The sequence below is a fragment of the Malus domestica genome, chromosome 12 (genome assembly GCF_042453785.1).
Source record: "Malus domestica chromosome 12, GDT2T_hap1".
In the NCBI taxonomy this organism is placed as follows: domain Eukaryota; kingdom Viridiplantae; phylum Streptophyta; class Magnoliopsida; order Rosales; family Rosaceae; genus Malus; species Malus domestica.
The window spans coordinates 8586735-8611831 of record NC_091672.1 but is presented as its reverse complement, the minus strand read 5'-3'; the positions used below and the strand labels follow the sequence as shown (position 1 = coordinate 8611831).

Below are 25097 nucleotides of genomic sequence, written 5' to 3'. Positions count from 1 at the left end.
TAAACTTTAAAGATGCAAAAATGTAATTTACACCAAAATCATCATTGAAACACTAAAAACAACAAAAGTAGCGGGTCGTGGCGGGTACGGGTTATGTAAACCCGTAACCGAACTTCAAACGGGTATACTTAATCCAAACCTAACCCATTTATTTGACCCGTCCACTGCACAGCCTCTCTCTCTCTCTCTCTCTCTCTCTCTCTCTCTTTCTCTGAACTACGAAGCTTCACCCAGGTATGATCACTCTCTGTCTTTCTCTTGAATGCCTAAAACTTCAATTCGATCATAGAAACACATGCAAACTCTCTGTTGCACCACATTCAATCTATTATTTCTGTTTTTTTTTTCTTGGGATTTTAGTTTCATTTTTTCGTGGGATGCTAGAAAGGGAAACGCTTTTGAGATTCTGGTCTTTCTGAAATCAATTTTTCATATATATATATATATTTATATAGTTATATAGTCTTTCTACTGGAAACTGGAAAGGTACAAACAACTAGGGGCTGTGTGTGTTATTTGAATTTTGAAACAACCGATGTTGGTGTTGCATTCATAGTAAGCAACGAATGTGAAATTCTGTCTGGGTCAGGTATTATTTTCGAGAAGGAAACTTACAAATGGTTTTTCATTACCGGGTTTTGTTCCTTTTTGTGAAATTCGAAAACGGGGTTCTTCCTCCCCCCTTCCAATCTTCAATACTGCTAAAGTTCACTGTTTTAATAAACCTTCTTGATTTTACTGTGTTTGTTAATGTTAATATGGGTGTCTCTCGAATATGGAAACAGAAGTTTGTATGGATAATTTGTTGTAGCTTTGTATCGAAAATTCAATGAATGTTTGTTCTTTTTATCTTTGTGGTTGAATTCTTATTTTGGTTTTATGCTGAAAGTATGCATCTTTTGCTTTTGTAAGGCAAGGAGCATAGTTAGGAAACTAGACGAAGAAGAGACAATGGGGCTTCCTGATGGTTCTGGGGATTTGCTGTCCGAAATGGACGGGGATGCTTTCAGACGTCTATTTCCTCTTCAGTTTTATGAGAGCCATTTTGTTAAATCTACACGCCCTGATGGCAGGTCACTAACCGAAGCTAGAGAGACTTCTTCAGCCCTTGGTTAGCTAAAGCGTGCATTAGAATCAATATCATGGATTCTCTATTCCTTACTTTGTTTTAACTTGGTTTATGCAACCCTCAAGTTTATTTAACCATGTAAACTGAACCCTTTCCTGTTTTAATGTAGGTGCAGTTGCATCCGCTGATGGGTCAGCATTAGTAAAGATTGGTTCAACTGTAATTGCTTATCACTATCTAACTATGTGTGTTTGTTTTCGATATTTAAATGAAATATACAGTCGTGTGACTGATGAGGATTTTTGGATTCAGACAATGCTCGCTGCAATAAAAATGGAAGTCATGACCCCTCCAACAGAGTCACCAGATGAAGGCTGCATAGGTTAGTGTGCACAACTCGCTAAGTTGTATTTCTTCTCTTCCTTGAACTTTATGTGATTTTGTTCTCTTCTAGTTAACAGATTGTCCACTCTTAAAAACTTTTCTATTTTCAGCAATTGATTTCCACATGCCTCCAATTTGTTCTCCAACTGTTAGGCCTGGCAGGCCCGCTGATGCAGCACCGGTTGTGTCAAAGCAGCTATCTGACACTATTTTAAGGCAAGTGAATTGTCAGTCTAGTTGTTTTTCATTTCTCAGTTCTACCTAAAGTTTCTTTAGTTGAACTTCTCAGTGATATCAGTTTTCTTTTGAATGATCTGTTCATATTAATATAAGAGGTGGGTTACTTGTGTGTCAATTCCTATTGCTTGTAGGAGTGCTTCTATTTTATCAGTTCATCCAAGTCTCATCTCTTAGTGTCCATTACTTGAGTACTTAATGAATTCACCTGAGGCCATAATCTTATAGAGTACTAAGCGATTGTTACCTTACGAAAGTAGTTCTACTGTTGAGGATCCCAAATAACAATTTTAAAAGGAATATTGGATGTTGAAATCAACTTGTCTATACTGGCTTTAGTTGAATTGATTTTTGTGCTTGAATTCAGAACATTTTATGCTGGTATCAGTATCCTATTTACGGTTAAAATATCTGATGCTTCATTTGATATTTTCATTTGGGAATTTACCAGTTGTCTTCGTTTGTTGCAGTTCTGGCATGGTTAATTTGAAGGAGCTATCCTTAATCAGTGGAAAAGCTGCTTGGATGGCCTACTTGGTATTTACTTTGAAACCTGGAAAATCATAGTCGTCAATTATTATGGCTTTTTTTTTTTGTCATTGTAGGATATATATTATGAAGTAATGTCTGATTTGTCTCATGCAGGACATATATTGTTTGGATGCTGATGGTGCTCTTTTCGATGCAGCTTTGCTGTCAGCAGTTGCTGCCTTTTCTCACTGTAAGTGTTACAACCATCTCATCATTTGGTATTCTGTACAATCCCTGTGTAATGTGCTGGCTACATAAAACAGCATATGGGATCACTTAGTTGCCCGACCTACTCCAGATATGCACTCTAGAGCAAGTATATTATTCAAATTGTGTACTATTGTACCCGACTAAATGTATGAAAATGTATGCATGGAAGAAAGAAGGAAAAGATATATATTTAAAAAGCTGGAACTTAACCAAATTCTGGTGAAGCTTATGTTGTTTGTCCATTAATATATAAAACTACAATTGATTTGTAGGGTAGATGAATCCAACTTGTACACATCTTGTGTTCTCCTATATTTAATTCAAGTTTTATTTGAAACTGTACCCATAGTTTGGTTGGATTTTCCCTACTATGCCATTTCATTTTGACATTTATACTGCTGTCAAAAGGATGGGTACCCTCACGGTATTCTCGACACAGAAGTTTAAGTTCGGGGGGTTTTAGGAAAGGAAATTATGCAAATGGAAGTACAAATGAGCAAAGAGGTGACATTGCTGAGTGATGCAATTGGGATGGGATGAAATGATGGGATTCCAGTCTTTGTAAAATCATTTAGTTGAGCAAAATACAAATGCATAAAATTGTAGCATAGGATTAGAGTGCAGTCATTTCTGCTGTGGGTGTTATGCTTAGAATTATAATTTCAATGCTGAAATTGTGTTGTGCTGCAGCATCTTTGTCTTATTACTTCCATGCCTTGCAGTGCAGATTCCGGTAGTTTCGATGAATGATGAAGGAAAAGTAGTAGTTATGTTTGAGGAACAAGGTGGGAAGGAGGCAGTCAATAACGGGAAGAGGAAACTCACACTAAGCAGTATTCCATTTTCATTGACGTGCATACTTCATAAGAAATACATCTTGGCTGACCCTACAGCAGAGGAAGAGTCCATCATGGAAACTCTTGTAACTGTGGTTTTGGATTCATCCGGTCAACTTGTGTCTCTTTACAAGCCCGGTGGACCAGTTCTTGCCTATACCTCAGTTATCCAGGTTAGTTACTTAGTGTTGACCCTAAAGTTATTAATTTGATGCTACCCCACAATTCAAACTTTGTAGGAGGTTACGATTACAATTCAAAATCTGTTACTGCATTCTATCTGCTCAACAGTGATAGCTGAAAGTAGAGAAAAAGTATATGTGAATGGATTGTCGTGTTCATGTTACATCCAAGGTTGTTAAAACTGATTTTGTCATCAAAATTTCACCCTTTTTGCTGTTTGAACCAATATTGTGAAACTTTGTAACCTCTGAAAACTGGAACTTCGAGGGAAAAAGGTTCTACTTTTCAAATGGTTTGCAACTTAATCAAAATGTTAGCAGTTCTGAAACTTGATTCCTTGTCCTGAAAACTATCTTGGTGAATTATAATTTATTTGTTCACATATTTGCACCAGTTTGTGAATATGCAGAAAGATGTTAGTGTAGCGGAGTAATAATTAACTAAGATTAAGTTTAATAAGAGATGGCCTGTCAAAAATACCTGTTAAGTCATGATCCAGATTCTTACAAGGAGTACTCTCTGTGGTTGCAGGACTGTGTTGCGCTGACTAGACAAAGAGCGAGGGAGCTTCAGGCGATTTTAGATGAAGCCATCTCTGGTATGGAGGTTGATTAGTTTCGTCCTTCATCGCCTAAGGGGTTTGTGTTATTGATTTGCAAATTCATCCTATCCTTATTTTGTGTTGGCATTGTGTTACCCTAGAGAAGGGTTTCTAAAAGGTAAAATCGTTAGTCAATTTTGGTTATTTTATATGTCGAACGGTTCTTCTGTTTTAGTTATATACCGCCGAAGTTTTAATTTTTGCATATTTAGAATGAATATTTTACTTGTCGATAATGTTTGTAAACAACTTAAACAACAATCTGACTTTAATTAAAAAAAAAACCTCATCATTCTAATTCATTCTCAATTCAATTCCTCTCAGTCTGATTACGGATTAGTAAACGAGTCATAAGTGTTTATCCCAGAGAGTGCTGTACGTCGTGTGTTTCTTCTTCTCTATATATCCGAGGGGCAAATAATGAAAAACAATCACAGATTTCGGCTTCTTTCAACAAAAGTTGAGCTTGTGTTGTCTGTCCGGCCCAATATTCCCAAAATATGTGGTGTCAATTTAAAATGTGAGGAAAAACTATAGGTCCAATCATTACCACTAAAAAGCAAGGACCCCTTGGATGAAAATTAGGAGAGATTCATGCAAACTAATTCATAGTTTCAACGGCGACACTCGACCAATCACTACTTATTCACTCTTCCGTTTAATATGGGTTTGCCGCGTAGTGAATTAGTGATAAGAGTATCTCTCAAAAATTACAATAATTGATATCGTAATAATTACTAAAGTACATGATGTTATTAATAAACGCAACATGAGTATACCACTGACAAGTATACGTGTATGATGAATGAATTGATGGCACTGCATTGCGGTGCTTTCGTCTCACGGAAGAAATTAGAGATATCAATTCAGATATTCTTTTCCGTAATTTCTATTCACACTTCCAATTTATCATTATACACTAAATATAATAATTTTACTATTTTAAAATACATGTACAAGAAGTGTTGATGACAAAATGAAAGTTGGCATAGCATTGCCTTTTCTTTTTTTTTCCACATAACAGGTCAAACTCTTTATAAGAAACTAAGATTGATTTTTATTCGAGCAATATTTTGATTAATATAATTTAAAGGATTTCTATCACGGGTAATACTTGAGTGCTTATTTTTTTTTTTGTCCGATGATATTATAACACATGTTTTATTGTTTAAAATATATATATATATATATATATATATGTTATTTAATTTTTCTTGGACTTTAAAAACAAGAAACACATGATATTTTTATATTGGACCAAATCAAAAAGTGAGTACGTAAAAAACTTACTAGTGAGTATCCAAGTATTATCTTTTTATCATAGTTGGTTTCTAAAAGGGTTATTTTATACACACCCCACAATTTTATGAAAACACCTCACATTAAAAAACTTTCTCAAAAATTCCAGCTTTGTCCCTCATTCTTCTAAAGCCACCCCACACCCCCACTCCAAAAAACAAAAAGCACACTCAGCAGCCCCAATTCGACAACCAAGTATATCTGATTACCTCCGTAAACATCAGCTTGAAACTCCCGTTTCTTTGGTTACAATCCAACATTTTGACTCATCAACCCGGATACTCCTTTACCTTTATCACCTTTGTCGTCAAAGTCGTCTTCCCGCACAGGCCACCCCATCGCGGCCCCTCCCACATGAGTTCTTGAGCATTACGAATTCATGAAAGTATCTCTTGTGTAAGTTTTCGATCGTCACATAATCGAGTTTCACTAAGTTCACCATTTTCTTATTCCCAAGAGGAAGAAATTCAGATATGATGGAAATTGCGATCATTAACTCATTCCACATATAACATATGTCTACACAAAATGTTAGAACTTCAAGTTCTTAACATTATTCATATTTTGAACTTTAGGTCAAAATATTATTCATATGTACTCGAAATTTATTCTCAAAATCGACATCATTAGAACCTTTAGGTTTATATTTTTGGAATTCATACACATACTTAATTTGTACATGGATTAAGGAACTTATGGTCCTCATTTACATGAATCAAGGAACTTTTGGCCTTCATGTAATAGTTTGTGGACCGAGGCACTTATGACCGTCATTTTAATTTAATTGAGGAATTGCTGCTCTCTTAGTTGATTAAAAAACTTCAGGTTTAAATTTGATCGAGGAACTTTGGGTCCGATTTTTTTAATGGTGGAACTTCAAGTCTAATCATTTATATGATGAGGATCAAGAACTTCAAGTTCTAATATGATCAAAGAACTTCGAGTTCTTTTATATACTCATCATAAAATGTAGTACACTAAATAAATTAAAGCAATAGGCTGTAATTCTAGCCATGTTAAATAAATTGCTTTTTAAGCAAATAAAGTTTGTGACAATGGCTTTGATTCAGCACCATTCACATAAATATTAAAGCTTAAAGTAAAGGATAATAACTCCACTCACTGTAAATAAATTGCTTTAAATAAATAGAACTTGTGATATGGCTTTAAACCAACACCATACACATAAATATGCCAAAACAGAAAAGGCAATGATTAAGTCTCCATCTCATTTTTTTTCTTTTTCTTTGTCTGCTACTTTCTTTTGTTTCATCTTTTTTATTTTATTTTCATTTCACAGTTCTAAATCCTTTTAGTTACTTTGGAAGTAATAGTAACAATAAGTCCCAATTGGTGTTCCTTCTTTGGTGAGTTTCGAAAAAGTCGAAAAGGTTCCCATAGGTTTTGGAGTCAAGAGTAGTATCTACAACTTATGAGAAGATTAAACCATTAGATTTAACTCAAAATTTAGTATAATATGGATAAGAGTATACCGAACAACTTTCCTAAAGAAACAGTTTCAATCTGAGCTACTGAAAATGGAGTTTTGGTACTCATAAGATGGCTGTTCAATTTTCTGCGTAATTGGAAATTAGGTTGATGTTTCAGACATCTGCGATGATTGCACAGATGGAATTTTATAAAATTTTGATATGTTATAGGTACTGGGCGGACGAACAACTTTCAAGAAGGAAGTATCTCAATCCAAGGTCAGCAAGTTGGAGATCAGAGGCTGTTTACATGGCTATCAGATTTTCTGTTAATAATAATGATAGTAATTATATAACCAAATGTACATTTACTTTAAGAAAATTAGTTATAAAGAGATATAAAGATGAAATAAAAAGATTTTCTTATCTGCGAGATTCTAGCTGACAGAGCTGAGAGGTAGGTAGTGCTTCACCGGATTTATAGCGTTGTGCTTTCCATTGACACAAGAACTTCTCGTGCTGATAACGTGTTATAAAATTGACGGTATGTGTGCAGTGAAACATAAAGTAAATAAGACATAATATTTACAACGTTCGGCAAGTGTGCCTACGTCCTCGGGGCAGCAGTAGTACTTTCTTTTATTATGTGAAATAATAGGAGTATAAATATAACTTTCACTATTTTCTTTCTTCTCTCTAGCCCAGCTCACTGGTATTTTATTATGTATCTCTCTTCTTTCTCTTATTCTTCTTCTCCTTCTCTTATTTTCTTTCTCCTTTCTTTCTTCCTCGTTATGCTCTCATTTTATAGGCAAAAGATTATTGTAATAACACTATTTGCTTTACAAACTTTCTTCATATGAATGATAACCCATCTAATTTTTCTTTGAATGAATAGTAATAAAGGAAAACTAATGAAAATAGTTTGAAAAGTTTTAGTTTTAATAAGAAAACCATGTTATAAGCTTTGTTTAAAGATTAGTACAAGGCTCATATTAAAGTAGTCCAACTAAAATGGCCCAACTATAATAAATTATGATATGTCGATTTTACCCCTAACGTTTTTAGGTTAAGTTCCAAATTTTTGTCGTTAATGGAGTTCATCGTTGTTTTGTAGACCTTCTTCTTTTTCTTTAAAACAAAAATATAGATCCTCATGCTATTTAATTTATATTTTGTATTATTTCGTTGAAATGTGATCGTCGTTATTATTCATAGTGTATACGAGATACTGTTTTTCAATTTTTCTTCATCAATGGACTTCATTGTTTGTTTTTCCATAAAATAAATTTGAGATCTGCATGCTATTCAATAATAACGACAAATCACTGTTTCTGGACTGTAAAAATAAACTGTTTCTAGATTTTAAGTAACATTGTTTATGGGTTTCTAGATTTTAAGTAACACTGTTTCTGGAATATAAGTCATTGTTTCTGGAATTTAAATTACTGTGTCTGGAACCTAATTCACTGTTTCTGGATCCAAATGAAATAGACACTGTTTCTTAAATGTAAGCTAGAAAAGAAATAGTGAAATTCACTATATTTGGATTCAAAGTAAAATAAGCACCATGTTTCTTAAATATAATCAACTGATGTATGAAAGAAAAGAAACAATCAAAGGTTAAAATATAGACTGTTTATGGAATCTAAGTCACTGTTTCTGAAATTTAAGTTACTGTTTTTGGAATTTAAGTCACTATTTATGGATTTTGGTTCTTTTCTTTCCAGCTACAATGTTTGTTTATGCACAGACAAAACAAACACTGTATCTGGTTTTTTTTTTCCAGAAACAGTGTTATGTTTTGGGTTCTCCAGAAACAATTTTATGTTTTGATTCTTTTTTTTTACAGACACTTTTTCGTCGGTTTCTGCCATTAAACTTCTTTGAACTTGTTTCGGCGGCTTTATTCCGATGAATGCTTCCTTTTTCTACTTTGGTTTGAACTTTGATTTGGTTGTTTTTGAAATGGGGGAATTTGATTTGATAGGAAGACAGGGAGTTATTATTCGGTTTCGTGCTGGGTTGAGGTTGGTGAAGAGTCAGGATAATATCGAATCATTTAGGGGTATTTACGGAAGTGTGGATTTGTAAATGGTTGAGCTTGTAAGTTTGACCCGTGGATAATAGTTTTGGATGATTTTTTTTATTAAACTTTGAGCCCTTTTAGTTAAATAACATTTTGGGATGATTTTTAGTTAAATATTTGTTGGCCTAAACCCTTTTCATTAAAGATCTTCAGTAATAAACTATTCATGTGGGCCATCCACATATTACATTACAACATTTACAACATTTACAACATTTTTTTCTTTTTGCTTTGTTTTTGTGGGGTAAAATTTGCCTTCATAATTTCAATTAAGGTCTTGATTCGAAGAGAACCACCTAGGAGGGGTTTCCCGCTACCGTAAGTCTCAGACCACAAGTATGAAGTCATGTGTAAAATTCTCGACGTAAATTTATATTAATAGTCTGATATACACTGATGACGGTAAACCTGTTTCACTTGCATCCTTCTCTTGCATCCGAGATAAAAAGGACCTGAATTCAAGAGGGCCATATGTTCTGCCGTACGTTCATGTGTCATTGTCTTCACCAGTTGTTATAACTGGTTCTCATTACACTCACACCCTCCCCTCTTTCTCTCTCTTCAAGTTTATGCTTTAATACTTGGTGTTCTCAGGGCATTCACAGGAAAAAAATATCTACTTCGCACTGAAAAAGGACACTAAATTATTAAAAAGAAGGGATTTTTTTAACAAGAAAATGAAACTAAGGAATATCTTTCTCTTTCCCCCTTTCTCTCTCATCATCCACACTCCCTCTCTCATGCCTCCTTATAAGAAATCCATTCCAACCAATCAGAATGCAGCAAACTCCATCACAATGACCCAAACAGATTAGCTTACCACACTCCCATTGCCCACTTCTTGATTCTCTTTCTCTCTCTCCTCCCTCTCTCACTCCTCCAAAAATTATAGACCAAATTGAAACTCTACCTCGTAAAAAAACACTTCCCTCATAATTCCCTGACTACCCATTAAGCCACGTGTCCCCAACTTCCACCACTGGCTATGAAAACCAACTGTTTCTTCCTCACTCCCCCAAGTGTTGTTCTGCTCTCCTCCCTCCCTTCACACAAACTATAAGACTCCAAACTTCTCCAGAACCCAAAGAAAAAGAAAGAGAGCTCTCTGCTTCTCTCTCTCTCTCTCTCTCTCTCTCTCTCTCTCTCTCTCTCTCTCTATCTCTAACTCCACCTTCTCACTCCTCACTTTTGAAACAGAGGAGTCTCTGCTTTTGGTGGTGGAGAGAAGCTGATTGGCAATGGCTTCATTAGTGTCTTCACCTTTCACGTTACCCAACGCAAAAGCAGACCAACTTTCTTCCCTCTCCAGAAAGCAATACTTTCTCCACTCCTTCCTCCCCAAAAAAACCAGCAATTTGGGCTCAAAGTCCTCCCTCAAAGTGAAATGTGCCATGGGCAATGGCCTCTTCACCCAAACCACCCAGGAAGTCCGCCGCATCGTCCCCGAAAACAAGCAGGGCCTCCCCACTGTCAAAATTGTCTATGTCGTCCTGGAGGCTCAGTACCAATCCTCCCTCACAGCCGCTGTCCAGTCCCTCAACGCGGGCAACCGCTACGCCTCCTTCCAAGTTGTGGGTTATCTAGTCGAAGAGCTTCGTGACGCCGACACCTACAAAATGTTCTGCCAAGACCTCGAGGACGCCAACATTTTCATTGGGTCCTTGATTTTTGTGGAGGAGCTTGCAGTCAAGGTGAAGGAGGCTGTGGAGAAGCAGAGGGACAGGATGGATGCAGTGTTGGTGTTTCCGTCAATGCCAGAAGTCATGAGGCTCAACAAGTTGGGATCTTTCAGCATGTCGCAGCTCGGGCAATCGAAAAGCCCCTTTTTTCAGCTGTTCAAGAGGAAGAAGCAGTCCGCCGGGTTCGCTGACAGCATGCTCAAGCTTGTGAGGACTTTGCCGAAGGTGTTGAAGTACCTGCCGAGTGATAAAGCTCAGGATGCTAGGCTTTACATTCTCAGTTTGCAGTTTTGGCTCGGTGGATCGCCGGATAACTTGCAGAATTTCGTGAAGATGATATCGGGGTCTTATGTTCCGGCTCTGAAAGGGGAAAAGATTCCGTATTCAGACCCGGTTTTATTTTTGGATACCGGAATTTGGCACCCTTTGGCACCCTGTATGTATGATGATGTGAAGGAGTACTTGAATTGGTATGGAACTAGGAAGGATGCCAATGAGAAGCTTAAGAGCCCGAATGCGCCTGTGGTCGGGTTGATTCTACAGAGGAGTCACATTGTTACCGGAGATGAGAGTCACTATGTGGCTGTGATCATGGAATTGGAGGCAAGAGGGGCAAAGGTGATACCGATTTTCGCTGGTGGGCTTGACTTTTCAGGGCCGGTTGAGAGGTTTCTGATTGATCCGGTTACTAAGAAGCCGTTCATTCATTCTGCGATTTCGCTTACTGGTTTTGCTCTTGTTGGGGGGCCAGCAAGACAGGATCATCCGCGGGCCGTTGAAGCTCTGATGAAGCTCGACGTTCCATACATTGTTGCATTGCCTTTGGTGTTCCAGACTACTGAGGAGTGGTTGAATAGCACTTTGGGTCTGCACCCAATTCAGGTGGCATTGCAAGTGGCTCTCCCAGAGCTGGATGGAGGCATGGAGCCCATCGTTTTCGCTGGCCGGGATCCTAGAACAGGTCAGTAAAGCTTTATCCTTTAACCATATCTATGATTCATAACTAGTCTTCATTTAGCACTTCGGAATGACTACTTAGAAGAAAGCCGAGATAAACGCTTTCTTAATTTTGGAAAGCTTAACCGAAAAAATTATTCTCCGTGCTTCTTCGTATGAACCGTTGTAGTCAAAATTTACAAAGTGTTGCTGAATGTTGTAATGTGATTGCAGGGAAATCACATGCTCTTCACAAGAGGGTAGAACAGCTCTGCATCAGGGCAATCAGATGGGGTGAATTGAAAAGGAAGGCAAAGGTATGCACTATACGTTTTCTTGTTTCTTCGTAGAATTAAGGAAGTCGCTTTGAACACATGACATGAACCTGTAAAGAACGAACTTTCATGCCTATTTTCAATATAAAACACTATAATTGCATATCTATCTTTAAAAATGACTATGAAAGAAAGGAACTTCATGAATCTGCACTTTTTCGGCTCCTGAGGGGGCTTCAGGGTTGTGAAGCGGGTGTAAACCTGAAATCTTTGAATATGCCTTGAGTTTCATCGTTGCTTTTGTCATTGCTTCAGACTTTAAGATAGAAATTTGATCTTAACGATGATGACGAAAGTAAATTACCTATTACTTTGGCTGGTGTAATGGTATACTAAAATATCGTCATCTTCTTGCTGTTCATGAGTAAAATGTATTTCGTAGGCATGATGTCTTCAATCTGTGATTATTCACTGACTAAACTTTGTACACTGATGCAGGCAGAGAAGAAGGTAGCTATCACGGTGTTCAGTTTCCCTCCAGACAAAGGAAATGTTGGAACAGCTGCCTACCTCAATGTTTTTGCCTCAATCTTCTCGGTTCTGCAAGAACTCAAAAGAGATGGTTACAATGTTGAGAACCTTCCAGAGACTTCAGAGGCTTTGATTGAGGATGTAATTCACGACAAAGAGGCTCAATTCAGCAGCCCAAATCTGAATGTCGCATACAAGATGGGGGTCCGTGAATACCAAAGCCTAACTCCATATGCCACTGCATTGGAGGAAAACTGGGGAAAACCTCCCGGTAACCTCAACTCTGATGGAGAGAATCTCTTGGTATATGGGAAACAGTACGGAAATGTCTTCATTGGTGTTCAGCCCACATTTGGCTATGAGGGTGATCCGATGAGGCTGCTGTTCTCCAAATCTGCTAGCCCACATCACGGCTTTGCAGCATACTATTCATTTGTTGAAAAGATATTCCAAGCTGATGCTGTTCTACATTTCGGTACTCACGGTTCACTCGAATTCATGCCTGGAAAACAGGTGGGAATGAGTGACGCCTGTTTCCCGGACAGTCTGATTGGGAACATCCCCAATGTTTATTACTATGCTGCTAACAACCCATCTGAAGCTACCATAGCTAAACGTCGTAGCTATGCCAACACTATCAGCTATCTGACTCCTCCTGCAGAAAATGCTGGACTTTACAAAGGTCTTAAGCAGTTGAGTGAGCTCATCTCCTCCTATCAATCCTTGAAAGACACAGGCCGCGGGTCACAGATTGTTAGCTCAATAATCAGCACAGCCAAGCAGTGCAATCTCGACAAGGACGTAGACCTACCCGAAGAAGGAGTGGAAATCTCAGCAAAAGAACGAGATCTTGTGGTCGGAAAGGTGTATTCCAAAATCATGGAGATTGAGTCCCGCCTGTTGCCTTGCGGGCTTCACGTCATTGGTGAGCCTCCCACAGCAATGGAAGCAGTTGCAACTCTGGTTAACATTGCCGCACTGGACCGTCCAGAAGAAGGGATTTCTTCCCTCCCATCTATATTAGCAGAGACAGCCGGAAGAGACATAGAGGATATTTACAGAAGCAGCGATAAAGGGGTATTGAAGGATGTAGAGCTTCTTCGGCAAATAACTGACACATCACGGGGAGCAATTTATGCATTTGTGGAGCGTACGACAAATAGCAAGGGCCAAGTAGTTGACGTAGCTGATAAACTGAGCTCAATCCTTGGGTTCGGTATAAACGAACCATGGGTGCAGTACTTGTCAAACACAAAATTTTACAGGGCTGACAGGGAGAAGCTCAGAACATTGTTCGTGTTCTTGGCAGAATGCTTGAAGCTAATTGTGGCTGACAATGAGATAGGGAGTTTGAAACAAGCATTGGAGGGTAAATATGTAGAGCCAGGGCCCGGTGGTGACCCGATAAGAAACCCGAAAGTGTTGCCAACGGGAAAGAATATTCATGCACTTGATCCACAATCTATTCCCACAACAGCAGCAATGCAGAGTGCAAAAATTGTGGTGGAGAGGCTGATAGAGAGGCAGAAGATCGATAACGGGGGAAAGTATCCTGAGACCGTAGCACTTGTTTTGTGGGGTACAGACAATATCAAGACCTACGGTGAATCCTTGGCTCAGGTTTTGTGGATGGTGGGTGTATTACCAGTTGCAGATGCTTTTGGACGGGTCAACCGGGTGGAGATAGTACCTCTTGAGGAGCTTGGAAGACCGAGGATTGATGTCGTTGTCAACTGCTCAGGTGTTTTCAGAGACCTCTTCATCAATCAGGTATTGTCTTGTGATACACGTTAGAAACATAATGTGGCACTCACAATAGTATAAAATAGTTACGATTTCTCGAAATTTTATTGTCTGCAGATGAATTTGCTTGACCGGGCAGTGAAGATGGTAGCTGAACTAGACGAGCCAGTGGAGCAAAACTTCATCAGGAAGCACGCACTGGAGCAAGCAGAAACCCTAGGGATCGGGGTTCGTGAAGCTGCGACCCGAATCTTCTCCAATGCCTCGGGATCATATTCCTCCAACATAAACCTTGCTGTGGAAAACTCCTCATGGAACGATGAGAAGCAGCTGCAAGACATGTATCTAAGTCGGAAGTCGTTTGCTTTTGATTCTGATGCCCCCGGTGTAGGCATGGCTGAGAACAGGAAAGTTTTTGAGATGGCTCTGAGCACAGCTGAGGCAACATTCCAAAACCTTGACTCGTCGGAGATCTCACTCACTGATGTGAGTCACTACTTTGACTCGGATCCGACCAATCTGGTGCAAAGCCTAAGGAAAGATGGAAAGAAACCCAGTGCTTACATTGCTGACACCACCACAGCCAATGCCCAGGTGAGAATCAATACGCCGGTGTACTATATTTTTGCTTATACTGCAGAATCTCCTGTGTCCAGTTAACAAGCTTGTCTTGCATTGCAGGTTCGCACACTGTCTGAGACCGTACGTCTTGATGCAAGGACGAAGTTGTTGAACCCGAAGTGGTACGAAGGAATGTTGTCAAGTGGATACGAGGGTGTTCGGGAAATTGAGAAAAGGCTGACTAACACGGTTGGGTGGAGTGCAACTTCTGGCCAAGTTGACAACTGGGTGTACGAAGAGGCCAACACAACTTTCATTCAAGACAAGGAGATGTTGGAGAGGCTCATGAAGACGAATCCGAACTCCTTCAGGAAGCTGGTACAGACGTTCCTCGAGGCCAACGGACGCGGTTACTGGGACACCGCAGAGGAGAACATTGAGAAGTTGAAGGAGTTGTACCAAGAAGTTGAAGACAAAATTGAGGGAATCGATCGGTAAACTCATACAGCGTTGTTGAGAACACTGTAAATTAATTTGCAAAAAACAGTAACACTACGATTTACTTGAGCTCCTCTCTGCCCCTCCCTTCCTCCAGCTCCTTCCAAAAGGACAGGCAAAGCCTCTAGGAACCGTCAAATGTGAACTTTTTAACCAGTTCCCCACCGTAGTTCATTTCGTTTTCGGGGATATGTACCTGTACTGCTACTTTGCACATTTGTAAGTCCTATAAATACATTGTTTCACAATTTCTGTCATAAACAATCTCCATATCGTCGGTTAGCCATCGGTTTCCCATACATTCACAGCTCTCAAATGTCAAAATAACAGAACTAGTATTGATTACCATCAGGTTCTTAATCTGATGACAGTGAATGAGTATGCTTAGTGATTTCGGGGTGTGACCCGTCCCTCACAGGAGGAAGGTTATGAACGAAATCGCCCGAGCTTACTCATTCCCCCCTTTGAAATTACATTTCGGGGTTTTTGTAGAGGACGAGTTGCCAAAAGAAATAAAGGTTGGAGAGCTAGCCACCAGTACCGGTTACTCTCGGGGAGTTTAATAATTCAAGATGATATTACGTTTGAGACAGAGACATTCTAACCAAAAAGCCAAATGTAGCAGTTGCAAGAATTTGAATCAATCTACAAGTCAAATTTGGGATTGTTGAAGACACAAATTCTAATTTCATATATTGATGAACAAAAAGAGATAGATGAATACATCTTTTGGGGGGATCTTCAATCAGTAACGAATGGTAAAACGTAAACCTACAGAAAATGAAAACGAGGAAAAAAGCGACCGAAGATACCCCCTAAAAAAGAAGAAAAGAGTTCCGTATGACAGTTAACGAAATGGTACATGTTTTCTTACACCCTTTTCACGGTATTTTTAGTATCAAAAGAGATGAGTTACCTTCAAACTAACTCCATTAGGAGAGGGTCACCTTCTGCCATTACTCTTATTAGTTTAATGAACTCTTGTTCGCTTGTCACACTCCATGGGTGAACCGCAGGTACTTTAGCCGAATACAAGGATGAAGAATTCGTAGAAGGTAGTTGTTCCTCATATATCATTGTACTGAGCACCGAGTCAAAGTTCTGAGGTGAATCTAATGCTTGAAAGAACATTGGAATGGCAACCTTGTAATGAATTTCTAGATTCCCAACTAGATTAACAAGATCGACGAAGTCAGCTACAAACCGACGAGGGATGTAGAACACCTCAGAACTGCATAATGTGACGCTCTTGCGACTAGTTACACTGTTCTTATAACTGACTTGGAAGTGAACTGGCATCATGCTAACAACCTTCTTTACCATGCCTGCTTGCTTTGAAAACCATTCTTCTGAGTTGTCTTTTGTTGACACAGTACTCCAAGACTTGGGTACCTGAATCCCATTGAAATTGTGAGGGAGAAAGCGATACTATAACAGTTTGAATTTTCAATTTTGTAGTCCTATTATAGAAGGTTTATATGTGTGTAAATGGGTTATTCGAAGTCATGTTACCTCATTTGTGATCCACAATTTAGTTTTGTCTGCCTGTAGAAGATTCCAGTAATTAAGAATAGTATTGTCCTGAAGAAATAAAAATCCATCTGCCCCGGAATATCGATCAAAAATTTTGGGCATGTACCTACAAAGAAATATGAAAAAGCACAACCAGAAAATTAGCAATGGCCCATCTTAACTAATTCCAGCTAGCCTTTAACCAAAATGTAAGTAAAAAAACAGTTAGGATTTCACATACAACCATTTCTCCATCATCATAAACTATTAAAATGAATACTTAAGAAAAAGTAAAATTGACAGCGAAACTACCAAACTTGCATTCTAAGGAAGCAATTCAACAGTCCTTCAAATAAAAGATACTTTGCACCAGACATATTCCAGGGGATATGCACAGATTCTGCAGCCTAAAATAGAATTGGGGGTTACAGGACTTGCTTCTGAAGTTGTCTTCAGTTAACTCATCTTATTTAGCAGAAATTCTATAAACGTAACTAGCCCATAGGGCTTTCCAAAAGGCACCAATTCACAAAACCGAGAAGAAATGAAAAATAACAATACTCCTCTAAAATTAAAATACTTTCTAAACTGCGGGGTTTTTTTAGTATAACTAATACCAACCATTAACTGCAGAAATTCAATCATAACACGATCAGGAAGACATGCAATTGAATCTCGAATTCTGGTAACAAGCTACTGAATATGTAGTAAGATCCCAATGCGGATATATACAAAAAAAATAAATAAATGCAGCCTGAGACTACCACCCCTTTAAGTGATGAAACTTTCTGCACTCCGCCTTCAAGAAATGGACAGAGCTTAGAATGACATCCCCTACTTGATGACAAAAACCTATACTGTGGGTATCAATCCGCAAAGTTGTCATGGATGATGAACTCGTGTAACTTAGCTAGGTCACTGATGCCACTATATAATTTCATACAAGTAAATTTCCAATGTTAACACAAATGCGTCCGGTTATATAAAATTGCATGTCTCAAAAGATGCCCTACTTTTACTTTTAACTGCACATTTAAGCTCCTATTCTCATCTACTACTATGCCTAACAAGTCTTAACCATGAGAATTCCAATACAACTATATCAAGATGGTTTATCCCAGTTGTTCTTGCAACAATCAATCAAAACCTTTAAAAATAGAAAACTCATATGTCCACAATTTGTATATCACTTAAACATGTATCTAACCTAATCCTTGGATTAATGTATCTAAATCAAAACAAGTTTCAATTGATTACCACGCATCCCCTTCTCTTCTTAATCCTTACTCCCCACCTACCCAGAAGAATATAGGAAGTGGAACTAAACAATTCAACATGATTGAAAGCCAACAATGTAATCTAATAGAAGTGATATAAGCAAGATGAGGTTCAAATTCATGAGAAAAACAACTTACTTATATACATTCTCCAATTTTCCTTCTTCAACAGCAAGATCGGTGTTCTTTAGATCAGACAAAATGATCACAGTTTTAAATATCCGCCCATAAAGCAATCTCCATTCCAAAGCAGTACGTTCCACAGGTCCACTGCAAAACATGATAAGCACAACATTCCCAAAATTCTTCCTCCATCTAATCAAATTTCCAATTTCATAGTTCACTGTTCCTGTTTCCTCAACTCCAAGATGAACTGATGGAAATTTTTGCGGGACAAACTCTTTTGTATCCCCATGACCAATATTTGCCCGTGGCCGATCCAATTCCAATGACATTAATCTAGGCTGCTGATACCCTACAGCAATTAAGTCATGAAGCCAAGCAGCGGTAAACTTCAGATCCTTCTCAGTCCAAAACCCCTCTTCTGCCATGACAAAACTTAACTCCAAAATCTTTTCAAACAACCTATGCTTACCCGATCTCCATGAAACCAAAAATTTGATCAAACGTCCTACATTAACATGAAGATCTTTCTCTTCAGAAAAGGGGTATGCCTGAATTCTATCATACCGATGAACAGTTGGGGGATAAACTACAACATATCCACCTATTTCCCACAAAAGCCTTTGCCCCCAGTAACCCCTTAATATATCAGAAGCCATTGTGCTAACAGAAACAGGAAGCATCAAACCCCAAAATGCCGACGAATGGTAAATTGTATTGAAAGAGTTAACAGGCACCATCGTCCCCTGCGGCAATGCCACTTTTGGGGCATGGTCATCAAACCTGATATCAAACGCTTCCAAACCTGATTTTCGTGTAAAATAAAACACAGAATCGACATCAGGAAGTCCATTGGATATACCCTGTTGTATAAACTGCTTTCCACCAAAAACCTCAGTGTAGAACTCTTCATGGCCAAGCTCACCAACATTCTCCAATGGCAAACCTCTCGGCCACACAGAGCGTTGCCCGAAATGAATATACGGGTTCACAATGGTCCTGTTGGGATTCTCATGGCTATACTGCAATATAGTCTCTTGCCTAGCACCCTCACCAATCAATTCCACATCAAAATGTTTACCCAAATCATCACCAATCACCTCTCCGCGATCATCAGCGTCGAAGATCTTCTTCGCCCCGTGCTGGATCGCAAACAAGTATCCCACACTCTTCCTAACATAAGAATCATAAGGCAAGTACTCCAAAACCCTAAAACCCAATTGAGCTTGTTGTTCAAGGGACAGAAAGATAGCACCTTTGAGGCTCCAATCCGACGGCGTTTTGGAGTTCCCAATCGCCAGGACCTGCCACCCCTTGAGCTTCACGAGCTTCTTGAGCGAGTCAGACGGGTAATCGGAGACGGAAACGACAACCCACTTCTCAGATCGGAAGCTGGCGTAGGGAGACGACGTGTCGGAGATGGTCTTGACGGTGGATTCGAGCTGGGGCATCCGAATCTTCTCGAGGTTCTGAGCCTGGGTCTCGAAGCAGAGCAAGGCGGCGGTGTCACCGATGTTACGGAGGACGAAGAGGGCGGCGACGGTGGCGATCAGAAGCACGACGGTGACGATTTTGTACAGATTCTCGGAAACCCATGAGGAGAAATCGAGATTCGGAGCGAAGGAAAGCGACGCTCTGGAGTTGGAGTGAGAGTATTTTGGGGATTTGGGTCCGTTGCGTTCTTGGACAAACATCGAAACGAATTCAAAACCCCCAAACGCCCCAGATTTTTCTGTATCGACAGATTGAGCTCAGTCAGAAATGCCTTGACTCGGACGCTGTATCGACAGATTGAGATGCACCGACAAACATCCACCCGCAGTGCTGCTTCTGTACAGCAACAAGATGTTGAGAGCTGAGCTGCCGGCTGCGTGTGATTTCAGCAAGTTGGTGAGTGATTGCTTTCCTTCTTTCTCGCACGCTCAAGTTGTTGCACTGCCGACAGGCGACAGGTGTGGTAGTCAGAGAAGAGAGAGAGTTTCTTAAATTTCACGTCTTGATTGAATACAACCGCTTTCTCTCTCTCTCTCTCTCTCTCTCTCTCTCACCCTCTCTCGCAGTTTGGTGGTGGGGACGGGGGGTCTCTGTCTTCTTTCTTCTTCTATTGTATTATTTGTTTATTTGTTTATATGAACTGGATCACGTTCTGGAGTTGTAGTTGGTTGTTCTCCATTGCAGCTCTGCAATTTTATGGTATCCATTGGATCGATGGAGTATTTCTCACACTATTTATCGTATGATCAAGAACGATTTGGCTTAATCCCACATCTCTTTATAATAATTTTTTTTTTGTCAGACTAAAATACTTTCGTTAATGCAAAAAACAAGTCGGATGGATGCAAATTTCCGCCATATGTTTTTGTGTAAATTTGTCTGCTTAATTTTATAATATGCAAAAGTTCGAAATTTCAAAGCAAAACCATAGGGAATCGATCCCCGCTCCTAGGTGAAAAGGTATGAAGTCTAAACCACTACCGCTGGCAGATAACTTTGGGATTCTCTTGCACATTAATATATTTATATGTATATGTATGTGTAAATGTCAAGAAATTTCAGAGGCCCTTCTTCCTGTGCGGTGGCATCCTTTGCACACCCTTAAGACCGGCTCTGTTGTGAGTAAGCTTTTATTGTTCTATGTCGTGCCCAACTCTTTGCACATGAATTTTTGGCTCCATGATTCAGTGCTTGGATATAGAGAGTGAGAATTTTGGAAGCCAAAGCAAGCGAGAAGGGAGTTGCGATAGAGGATATTTTGGAAGAGTCCAAACGTCGTTTGTTTCTTGTTATTATTTTCTCTAAAATTTCAGAAGATAAGATAAGAGATAATAGAGGTTTAGGATAACATAAAAGTTAACATAACTAAAATTAGTAAGTGAGTAAACACGTGTCACATTTTTAAGGAGGTCACAGAAAGGTCACGGCTTTTTTGTGAAGAAGATTTGGTGTGTTCTTAGCAGCACTCTTTAATACGGGTAATGTTAGGAAAACTAAATTTTTAAACCAAATTTTGTAAACCAAATGATATAGTTGTTGATGATTAGATTATTATTTAAATGTTGATTAACGTGTTTATTTCCTATTGATGACATATAATTTGATTTAAAATTTTGATCCCTAATATTATCCTTTTAATTTTGTTTATTTTAGTTTTGCCCATTTAGGAAACACACTAATTCTCTCTCTCCTTCCCTCCCGTGTTCTCTCACTTTCTCCCTTCCACGCTGCGACAGCAGCCAAGACGCAGCATTTACACAAATATTCTCGAACATCAACCTGACTGCCCGGTAAACATTAACCCTAGACTCAATTGTTAATAATGCACAACTAGAACACTACCAACGAACTAATAAAGCACTACGAAGCTATTTTTCAAAGCACAGCAATACCAAACCAACCCTAAGCAAACTGTTCTGCATCTAGTAATTTTTCAAGCCGTTTTATCTAATTCATGTAGTACATTCATAACAATTTATACCAAGTTCCATTGAACTATAAAGTGCCTCATGCAAACGCTCCATAAGAAACGATTGCCAAAGTAGTTTGTGGTTGATTGTGAAGTCTCCCTACTGCAAATAAATGTGAAGTGCTTATCGAGTTCCAAGGGATCCATATGGCGGAAGTTAAACTAGTTGGACATGAAGTGCTACATGCAGATCTGTATATTCGATCAATTTTCCTTATTCGTTTTGCTACTTGTAACTTTGTAAGTATGCTACATTTACCTCACCATTAAATTTTTCTCTTCAATAAAATTCGTGTTTATATTTTTGTTCTTTGAATTAACTTGTAAAACTAATTTCTTCAAAATTCATTGCGTGGTGAATAGAAGGTGCGATTTTTTTTGTTATCTAGCAAAGTACACACTCACAGATTTTCAAAACACCTTCTACATTACTAAAAATATCTCTCAACCTTATAGCTCAAAGTGCTTCTCTAAAAAACGCTTCTATTACCTATCACTATAAATATTTTCCGCCAAACATAAAAGCGTTTTGAATTATAAGAAAGTGCTTCGAGATCTTCTAGAAGCAAAGCAATTTTTCTCCTAAACCATTTATTATCGTTCAGGTAGGATGGATTCTCCTAATCCGGTGTCGAAAAAATACTTTAGCTAGAGAAATTAATAAAATTTCTAGTTGGAAAATAAAATAAAAAATAAACAGGTCTGACGGTGGGTCGGGTTATGCAATCATCGCAATTCCTAGTTACCAGGCCCAATGAAAATTTGCCCCAGTCAAACAGGTCAGGTAGCCAGCTGGCTCTTTAACAAACTCCGAGGCCCGCAGGCTCATTACCCAAGGCAATCTCCTCTCCACGTGACTATCTTAAACGGTTTAGAGAGAGACGGAAAAGGTTTTAGAGAGAGAAACTTTCAAATATAGGCGAAGAACCGCCAGTTTTCAGAGCTAGAGGGAGAGAAGCAGTGGCTATGGCTATGGCTCCGTTTCCGTCTCCAACTGAACGCATAGTTGCTTCCGCTCTGCTTCTCCTCACCGCCACACCTCCGAAGTAATCCACGCTTTCAATTCGCTTCGCTTTAATCTGTGCGTTTCTGTGTTTCGATCGTTTTAATATCTTCTGATTCATTTGCTTGAACTTGCAGGTTCTGTTTGGACGACGAACGGGAGCGAAGCAAGATCGAGAGTTGCAGAGGAAGCTCGGTTTCTGGCGATTCCATCAAGTCCTGCACTTCGTTGATCACTACCAGCGATATCTCAACGGATGAGATTCGAGCTCGTAAGATCAGGATCATGGCGCTTGCTGCTCTTCGTCGTCAGATGAATCTCAAGGTGATCTCTCTCTCTCTCTCTCTCTCTCTCTCTCTCTCTCTTTGTGATCAATTTTTTGAATTTTTAGGTGCTGTTTGGTTGATTTTGTTGTGATTTGTGAGCTTCTCTCTCTGTTTCTCTTCCAGTTTTTCAATTCTTAGTTTCTGTTTGGTTGAATTTGTGCATAACCTGAGCTCAATTCCAACTGTAGTTTTGAATTCGTGCATAATCCGATCCGAGTGGCCTTTTGAACTCTGAATTCCAACTGTGATTTCCGAGTTCCATTTTTCTCATCATTTTACTTGAATCTGCTCTCCTCTTACTGTGATCTCGGTTTTCTTCAATTTTTCTCTTCACAGTGAGATGAATCTCAGTTCAACCTGAGCTTCTCTCTCTCTCTCTCTCTCTCTCTCTCTCTCTCTCTGTTTTTCTTCCAATTTTTTTGCACTCTGTTTGACTGAGTTTCTGCATAATCCGATTGCATTTTACACAAACAAATCGACAATTTGCTTAATTAATGTTGTTCTTAATCTGCTGTTTGGCTGTATTTTGGCAAGAAATCGGACTGTGATTTTTGTGTTCGTGAATTTGCTAGAATATCGTTTTCAGGAACGAAGATTAAGCAGATGATTAAGAAGTTTGATTATTTAATCTGGTTTTTAATTAATCTCTCTAATCAATTAGTATTTGCTTTCTTGTTTACATAATTTGTATTTTTTCCTAATCAGGTTGTTCGGAGAAGCCGCTCAAAGACTCAGACGACCTGGAAAACCATCTCTGGATCGTCCAAAGCGACGGCGTCGTTCGGATCTGAGACCACAGAGTCTTCGTGCGTGTCCACCACCTCCAGCGCGGCTTCCAGCGCGCGAAGCCGAAGCCAGCACCACGTGTCGAGATCAGGATGGAGCAGTATCAAGCTTGCGGTGGTCCGGGAGGATCCGATGAAACGAAGGCGGCTGACTTGGTCGTCTCACATGCGCCGGAAAGCCGACGCCATTCTGAAGCTCTTGTCCGGCGCCGGCTGGCTGTCTGAAGTCAAGATCCGTCAGACCATCGGTGACAGTCCTGACACCAGCAAAGCGCTCAGAATGTTAGCATTCCCCTTCTCTCTCTTCATGTTTATGACACGTGGAACCTTGCGTGTGATACGCACGAATGGTTGGAGCTTTTCGACCGTCGGTTCTAAACAGTGGAAAGACGGGGGAAGAGGATCCGACGGTTGAAATGCATCCAACTATAGTGGTTTGTTATTTGTTAGTATGAACCTATAACACAACATTACGTGGCAATATGTAATTGGCTGCTCGTGGTGAAAAATATTGTTGACCAATACAGATGGTGTCTTTCTGTTGCTGCAGGTTGTTGAAGCTAGAGAAGGTCAAAAGAGCAGGCTCTGGAGGCCGTCACAATCCTTATGTTTACTCGGTATATATATTTATAAGTTTGTTATTCAAGTGTTGCCAAATGAATTTAAATTTTAAAATTTGTTAATTTATTTATTTACCGATAATTTATATGGTGACGAACAAAAATATTTTCACTTTAACAAAAAAAAAAAAAATTTCAACAGTTAACAAATATAATATTGGGAACTTTAACGAAAAGCACCTGGTACTGTTCACTTTAACGAAAAACCACATTTTTACACTAAAAAGTCAATCCTGGTACTATTCACTTTACCCTTTATTTTGTCCTTATCATTAAAACTCAAAGTTTTCAAGCCATTTTCATTAGTTTTCCTTATAATATTAGTACGATCATAATTCAAGATTCTAATAGCTGCTTAAATTCACTTAAATTTCATTTTCATATTAATTATGATTTATTGTTTTTATTTGCAGGTAGCATGAGAAGGTAGCTAGCTTGGTAGGTAGCTAAGGAGACCCGGTTGAGCATGTACGGGTCGGGTCAGAAATAATGGGGTTTTAGCTATCCGATCCGGATCCGCTCCCTTGATTGGGTTGGGAAAATTTTGGTATATGATGGATAGCTAAAGCTGCGAATATAATATATATTCTAGGTGTGTATATAGTGACACCAGAAAATAAAATATAAAATTGTAAAGGTTAATTAGTTAATATAATGGAACGTTCTTTATACTAACGTGAGGTAAGTATTGGTTTGGCATTTAATCCGGTGTGAATGGAATGACGAACCTGAACTTTGGCTTTGAAATGAATAACCAGAAACCTAATGCATAAGCAAAGAATAAAGCACCAAATTAGGGCGGTGTTTTGTTTTTTAAAAAGAAACTAGTTAGTGGCGAAGTTACGACAATCTACTTTTACAGAAGTTGAAAAGACTCATAGAGACATTTCAGCTAT

The 25097-nt window shown here is 38.9% G+C and overlaps 4 protein-coding genes across 5 annotated transcripts; 3 read left to right on the top strand and 1 right to left on the bottom strand.

Moving 5' to 3' along the window:
- The first annotated feature begins 101 nt into the window (after window positions 1-101).
- Window positions 102-4256, top strand: LOC103456285 (uncharacterized). Of its 2 annotated transcripts, none has more exons than XM_070809848.1 (9): window positions 102-234; window positions 913-1111; window positions 1245-1288; window positions 1382-1451; window positions 1564-1669; window positions 2161-2227; window positions 2336-2411; window positions 3154-3440; window positions 3982-4256. In XM_070809848.1, the coding sequence occupies exons 2-9, from the start codon at window positions 952-954 to the stop codon at window positions 4063-4065; spliced, it is 894 nt and encodes a 297-aa protein (XP_070665949.1). In that variant the 5' UTR covers window positions 102-234; window positions 913-951; the 3' UTR covers window positions 4066-4256. The 2 variants fall into 2 exon arrangements, with proteins under 2 accessions (XP_070665949.1, XP_008394199.2); XM_008395977.4 differs by having other exon boundaries at window positions 1239-1288.
- A 5462-nt stretch (window positions 4257-9718) lies between these two features.
- On the top strand, window positions 9719-15374 carry LOC103456287 (magnesium-chelatase subunit ChlH, chloroplastic). Its single transcript, XM_008395978.4, has 5 exons — window positions 9719-11509; window positions 11719-11801; window positions 12258-14060; window positions 14151-14627; window positions 14715-15374. Exons 1-5 carry the CDS (start codon window positions 10108-10110, stop codon window positions 15090-15092), a joined length of 4143 nt encoding a protein of 1380 aa, XP_008394200.1. The 5' UTR covers window positions 9719-10107; the 3' UTR covers window positions 15093-15374.
- Window positions 15375-15756: 382 nt separating this feature from the next.
- On the bottom strand, window positions 15757-20377 carry LOC103456288 (probable glycosyltransferase STELLO2). The gene is made up of 3 exons (XM_008395979.4): window positions 18020-20377; window positions 16605-16731; window positions 15757-16484 (listed from the first exon to the last, which is right to left on the bottom strand). The coding sequence occupies exons 1-3, from the start codon at window positions 19696-19698 to the stop codon at window positions 16011-16013; spliced, it is 2280 nt and encodes a 759-aa protein (XP_008394201.3). The 5' UTR covers window positions 19699-20377; the 3' UTR covers window positions 15757-16010.
- A 2019-nt stretch (window positions 20378-22396) lies between these two features.
- On the top strand, window positions 22397-24623 carry LOC114820191 (uncharacterized). The gene is made up of 5 exons (XM_029090658.2): window positions 22397-22513; window positions 22608-22794; window positions 23502-23863; window positions 24132-24198; window positions 24615-24623. Exons 1-5 carry the CDS (start codon window positions 22434-22436, stop codon window positions 24621-24623), a joined length of 705 nt encoding a protein of 234 aa, XP_028946491.2. The 5' UTR covers window positions 22397-22433.
- The last annotated feature ends 474 nt before the right edge of the window (window positions 24624-25097 follow it).